The sequence below is a fragment of the Idiotropiscis lumnitzeri genome, chromosome 21 (assembly GCF_059441095.1).
Source record: "Idiotropiscis lumnitzeri isolate Australia: NSW breed Sydney's pygmy pipehorse chromosome 21, RoL_Ilum_1.0, whole genome shotgun sequence".
NCBI classification, from domain to species: domain Eukaryota; kingdom Metazoa; phylum Chordata; class Actinopteri; order Syngnathiformes; family Syngnathidae; genus Idiotropiscis; species Idiotropiscis lumnitzeri.
In genome coordinates this window covers 12,454,817-12,461,699 of record NC_142411.1, presented here as the reverse complement: position 1 = coordinate 12,461,699, position 6,883 = coordinate 12,454,817, and the positions used below count along the sequence as shown (strand labels likewise).

Genomic DNA, 6,883 nt, shown 5'->3' with positions numbered 1-6,883 from the left:
GAAATGGCTGACGTCATCACAACGAAGAGGTTCGACGTCAAACGTATTGTAAACATAAAAAAAAAAAAGTATAGTAAACATTAAAACTGTTGCTTTATGTTATTTATATAGAATTTTTGTTTTAAATCCCCCTGGCTCTTTTTGTCTTTTCTATATTATGTATGTATTAATAACTGTTTGGTTTGTTCATGTTAATAGTTAAAAAACAAACAAAACAAAAACGTATAGTAAATATTTATCATCTCATCAATATTTGCACAACAGTACTGAGTTTCGAGATCCTCACAATATTCGTTCTCAAAATGATATTTTTTTTATCAATTTAGCTTGGTTAAGGGATATTTTATTGACAATCTAACATTAATATACAAAGAACATGTACATTAGTACGAAATGTAAAAAAAAAAATGGTGGTGGCGGGGCGCGAATTGTTTTCTTCTTGGTAGGGGGGGCATGACAGGAAATATTGAGAACCACTGTTCTAAACCATGTATTCCATATTAACATTTATAACTGGTTTAATCAACCTCAAGTCCTGTTCAGTCACCCCTGAAGTCTAATCACTGGTTTCAATCTGTTCTGAGTTGTCAGGAAATGAGTAGCCTTAGTGGTGTTCTTTGTTTCGCTAGTGTTTAGCTAGCAGCCAAAGCCAGTGATCTTCGAAGCGCCTCTAGATGGTTGTTAGCTTGTGTGATCATCATACAGATGGCATCCTGTTGGAACAATCAAAAGGAAAAACATGAGCGCATAGTAGGAAGCACATCATCAGGATGTGTAATCAGTCCCTCCGGAATTTTGATTGCATACTTTTTAGTGAATACATCCTAAACAGTGTTATTTAGGCCCCGAATAGCTACCACTGCACCCACCTAAATTTTTCTTAACAAAGCATTCCTCATATGTTGTGTGTGTGACTATATATATATATATATATATATATATATATATATATATATATAGATAGATAGGCTTTGCAAGATATGCAAATACATTTTTGAAGTAAATAAAATGAGTTAAAATATTTAATCCTGTAAATTTAAAAAATCAAATGAATCTTGAGTTAACGCTTTAATTTTGATATGCATGCCATATGAACCAGAGCCGCTCCATCGTGTGTCTGCTGTAAAGAAACAACATACTTACGATTATTTAATACGATGTAAACCCCTTTCACAACAGCACAGCGGTGTTAAAAGGAAAAAGGAAGCACATTGTGTGTGCTGCCCTATTTCATTTATGACAGGCACTATCGTGTCTAGAAGCTAGCTCTAGTTAGCACACACAGGTTACGTGTGCATCTGATGGAACGTCGCGTTGATGTCCCTTTGTGCTACTGTAAGATGGGCTGAGGATATGTAAAGAGTTTGTGTATTTATAATCATGTTTTTATACACTGCCTGTATCATTAATGTTTAACACACACGCAGACACTTATGTTGTTGTTTTGACACACACACACAGACACTTACATTATTGCTTTAGCACACACGTACACACTTACGCTTTTCTTTAAGTTTCGGTTTCCTTGCTTCAGTGTGAATTCCTGACTGACCTTCACACGTGATTTATGCCTGCTTTCCTGTCTCCCTGGAGACAGACCCCCATTATCTGCTAAGGTATGAGCCACTTCAATAAAAAGACCGAGCGGGGGGTGAGCGAGTGAGAGAGGGTGCGAGGGATTGAACTAAGCAAGACGCTTGTTTCCTCCTGGCTCGTTCTCCCTATTCGTGAATGGTGAAAAACAAAACTTTAACTGGTTTGCTCTGGTTTTCTGCCACCTTTAGTAAGTTATTTTCAGTCTAAGAAAGGCGTCAGGGCATTTTAAACCTGACATTTATTTGGTGCAGATCACCCAGGAGCCACATCCGGACGGCGACCGTCGCGAGACATCGGACACCGCAAACTGGAGCCAGCGCTTCTCCATTGAGGAAGCAAGGTCTCCAAACTCCGCTTCGGCCGCCCGCCCGATGTCGGTTCCCTATCGGACAAGGCTGATCATGGGGAAACCAGGAATTGTTTTTCAAATTATTTTGTACCACCATTTTAAAATTTTAAAATGTTAAAACAATTGGAAGGGGAGTGAAAGAGGTGAGTGAGACAGCGCGCGCGGAGGCCGGGCCTTAACCGTTTAGTCAGTACGGTTAAAATAAACTGCATCGTGCTAGTCCAAGGAGTTATATAAAAAGAATCGGTAGCAAACTAGGCCATAACTCATTGAAAGAAAAAAAACAAATTGGTAGCGAATTAGGCCTTAACTCGTTGAGAAACTGAGCAAATTGAAGAGATACGGATAGCACGGTGAACAAATTGAGTAGTGTTCCTCGGTGTCGAAAAAAGAAAAAAAAAAAATTGGTAGCGAATTAGGCCATAACTCGTTGAGAAACTGAGCAAATTGAAGAGAAGAAAAAAAAATAAGACAGCCTAGAGAAGTTCCTCGGTATGTAAAAAAACCTCGAGAAGGTCTACTCACAATTTCACATTAAATTTAGGGAGTAATAAGGCATTATTTTCGGTGGTTCTTATTTGAATTTCTTTGGTAAGCAGACTGCTCGTTTGACTGAGAAGTGTGTGTGAATGAGGGGCTGCGCAGCTGTGTGCGATGAGCAGCGGTGATAGTGTGGGGGATTGTGTGTGCGTGAGTAAAGATAGCGGACTTCAGACAACAATGGAAAATGGGTCAAAACGTGGCAAAGAGTTGAAAGCAAATTCAGATGTTAAGTTTATGAACCGGTATGACCCGGATTGTTGCCAATTTCTGGAGTGGGTGAGGAAATATGATTTTAAGCCGCGTCTGAAAGATCCGGCGAATTTCGAAGCAGTAAGAAGTGCGCTGATGGAAGAAAGAAAGCTGAAGATAAGAAAGGGGAAAAAACACATTAGTGGACGTGCAATGTACATTTTGCTTGAATGTTTGCGAAAAACTGTATGCAAAGTGAGTGAATGGTGTGATTGGGGATTACAAATACCATTTGGTATTTTATCCCATGTAATATATAATATATAAACAGCAGACTGGTGTGGAGGCAAAGGCAAGAATTCTCCACCTGAAAAGGTTGAAGTGAGAATTACCACAACAGGAAATTTGAGTTGCTGTCCTACTGATGAGAAACCAGTTTTTAGAACACCCTAGGTGTTGACAAACTGGTCCAAATTTTCTAAAATGGGGATATTAGGTAGTAAAATGAAACCCAGAAATATGCTGCAGTGTAAGGATTGGACGCATGTGAAGAAAAACAAAAAACAGGATCTTAATAAAATAAATTAAAGATTTAGGTTAAATGGAAAATTAAATACATTTAATATAAATTCAGAGGTTAGTTAAACACTCACAAAAGGTACTACACAGTACCGCCAGAATTAATAATCATAGACAGGACAAAGAAGAACTCTAAAAGGATTGAGAAATCTGCGCATATATAAATTTAGGAGATATTTAATTGAATAAATAGTGGATTTGGGATCCATTGGCATAAATAAAGTTCAATAGAGAGATAGTAGTTGAATTGAAGAATTTATCATTGGCCAAAGATAAGGATGGATTGTGTTGCTGTTATTACTAACATGTTCTTCTTGTCTGTAGTTGTTCAGTGTTGAGAACTGTGTGTGTCGTTTTGTGGGCCCATGTATATGTCTGTGTGTCTGTCTGTGTGTCTAAATGTCAGGGAGAGTGATAAAAGTGGTTGGAATTGTGGTAAAAGGATTGATGAAGTAAAGATAAAATGGAATCAATGATTAGTAACCAACGAAAGGCTACTTAGGAGTGATGAGATCTTATTGAGGAAAATAATTCAAATATTTACAAAAAGAAATCAATAAAAGGGAACAGACATTTATTCCAATTTGAAAATAAAATAAAATGACTTTTACGACGGGAACAGACGACAGAGAGGAGGAAGAAGAGAAGCAAACAGGCGAAATACATCAGGCTGTTGGCGTTGTGGTAAAGAAGGCCATATAGCAAGAGATTGCCATGAGAGTTTCTAGATGAAGAGGTCCTCCTAAATTTACAAGAGATATTGGCCTTTGATGAGTTGATGAACTGAGCTGAAATAACCGTATTGGTAAATGGGTCACCAATTACCTTTTTTATGGGACACTGGTGCATGTAGGATTGCTTATAATAAATCAATTCCAAATGATAGGGCAAGTGAGAAAGGTGTCATAGTCAGATTTGCAAGTGGAAAACTGAATAGAGTAACAGAATTAGAACCGGTGTGGTTGAAGTACCCAGAAGGACACTGAGTTGGTTGCATGAATTGAACTTAGTTTTATTTTTACAGAACAATGAGAGCGCAAGTTGTGGGGATGTGATTAATTTACAGAAAAAAATAGTGATGACACAATTTATACTTACATGATCCACCAGACAAGGTATATCATTTTGATCATGGTTTTTACTTAATTGTATACTTGTGTCTCCTTCAGAAAGGGAGAAGTAGGTGTTATGAAAACTTAACAATTGAATGATGCTTTTGAAAGTGAACATGAGAAACCTTTGCAAGAGCATAGGTGTTTCCTGATTTTGTCATTTTTGATTCGACACATTGATAGTTTTGAGTGGTTTTGGCAAGGCTACAGTGAATTTGGAAATTAGGAAAGGTCAGAGGAAAGGTTTGACAGGAGGCAAAGAGGAGGTGTGGTCGTAAATCATGAGTGTGTTGAAGAAACAGCTCTGTGAAGAGGTCCCAAGTGAGGAGAAGAAGGCCAGAGAGAGAGTTTAGTGATTAAAAAATGTGTCATTTGAATGAGAGAAGGAGGATAGGAATTAGATTCTGATTTTTGGTGAATTGAAGAAATAAATATTTTATATTTCATATTTCAGTTGATGATGTTTGTATTAAGGTAGACCAGAAATGGAATGAGATGCAGAGATATAAATGACACAGGGAAAAATTTGACTAGAAGGGCTATAATTTTCATTAAAGCAGAGAAGAAATTAGACACTACAAATAACATTGATGTGTACTTGTCCACTTTGAGTTGGAACTGGTTGAAGTGAAATGAGATTTGAAAAATTGGAAATAAAATAAAATTAACATGTTCACTTTTGTGATAAGAAATTTGTGATTAGGTGAAAAATAAAAATAGAATTACAGGCTTTTCAAATAAAACAACCTAATTTAAATTGGCCAACTTGTCAAATGGAAGAGAAAATTCTAAATTATGCACAAAAAGCATGAACGTGTTGAGCAGAAGGAGAAGGAAAAAAAAAGGAGGAAGCAGAGAGTCTTGTTATAAACATTAACTTTTCAGGATGAGTCGTGATAGCAACGGACAAACGTCACATAAAAAAAACAAACATATGAAAAGTGTGTGTAGAAGGAGTTCTACATCAACGTGCGTTTTACTTATTAGGCCGTGATACACTGACACAATTGGACTTTAATAGAATCAATAAGCAAGGGCGAATTTAAACAAACGTCAAAACTTTAAAAGGGCACATTGTCAGTGATAAGCAAAAAGAAGAAAAAAAAAAAGATATTGCCAGACCACTTTTCTGTAAACACCTTCCTTGGGACGCCTCAGTGACCCCTATTAAATCCCTGACCCTTCGGAGATAAAGTTGAGGCCCAGTGCCTCTCAGGGATGAAATTTATGTGTTAGGGAGGTCCAACAAGCCTTGGTAATCTTCAGAGCAACAATATCGTCATGGCCATAAAATGGGTTGTGTATGTTGGACCTTGTGAAGATACACTACAAGATTGTATCGACAAAGCATCTTAACGCACTACCAAATTATAATGAGCCATTTGAGCAAACAGTGACTGCAAAAAATGACTTCATTAGCCTGGGTTACTGCAGGAACCAGGGCAAAGTGAATTCATTTGCATATTAGTCACAACAATTCGATTCCGTGGCGAGAACCACGTCAGAGTGTGATCAAGAGCCTTCACTGCTGCTTTAAGGAATCAAAAAAATGACATTCTTTTTTTCCCACCACATTCACATTGCACGGCGACCTAATTGTCACAGGGACACATTACACTGATAAGGTGCGGTGCGTTTCAGCCCTACGTCATTTTTTCCCCGCACCATCTAGAAGGCGCCACACGACTGTGGAGCCGTCCAAATTATCACCAAACCGCGACTTGACCTTATTGGACACTTTTTTTTCCTTTTTCTTTTTTCTCCCGACTGGAGAAAATCAGACTTGTAAGACGCAGACCAGGTGCACATTCCAGACTGATAAGATGTAGAAGTGCTTGAGAACCAAGGTCACAGGCTGAAATCACACTGACTTTTATGCGATGGGAGTATTAGCAGTGTGATACCAACAGATAACTTGTAAGCGAGAAATTGTTAGGATAAGCAGGAAGAGCGTAGGCGGGTGTGAGCTAATCAAAATTTGGGGTTTCCCATCTTGTATGAGTTGTATGGTTACAATGTGGACTGACAGTCAAGATAAATGTTCATGTGTTCTGTCGACATTGGGCAAACAAGGGCTTTAAAACCACAACAGGAAAAGAAAAGTTGTGCATAAAGCATGTCTAAATAGTTATTTGTAAATGCAAAATTCTCTTAACAGAAAATGATACAATTACAATTGAATACTGCCTCGCTGACAATGCAGCAAGGCTGCTGCCCAAGTCATGACCTCAAGGTCGGCACAGCACTAATAAAAGGGAAATGAACACACACACACACACACGCAGCAAATCAACTTGACAATTTGATCTCACGCCAGGGAAAAAGGCACCACTAATTGAACGCACACATTGGGAGAACAAAGGTGCAAACATTGCTGAGGACAGGATCAGCAAATTGGCAGATGGCAAATCCTGGCTGCCTAATTCATTGATTGGAAAAGTCACAAGAGTGACACACGAGCATAGCCGTGTGTCAAGAGTAATATGAAATTGTTCCCACATCCAGACTTTTCAAC

General features: G+C 38.2%; 1 protein-coding gene across 3 annotated transcripts in view; it reads right to left on the bottom strand.

Moving 5' to 3' along the window:
* Window positions 1-321: 321 nt before the first annotated feature.
* Window positions 322-6,883, bottom strand: part of lyrm2 (LYR motif containing 2) — a 43,056-nt gene continuing 36,494 nt past the window's right edge. For all 3 annotated transcript variants that reach the window (XM_088285778.1, XM_088285777.1, XM_088285776.1), the window contains one exon: window positions 322-713. In XM_088285778.1, coding sequence (XP_088141904.1) covers window positions 633-713 — 81 coding nt within the window. In that variant the 3' untranslated portion in view covers window positions 322-632. The remainder of the gene's footprint in view (window positions 714-6,883) is intronic.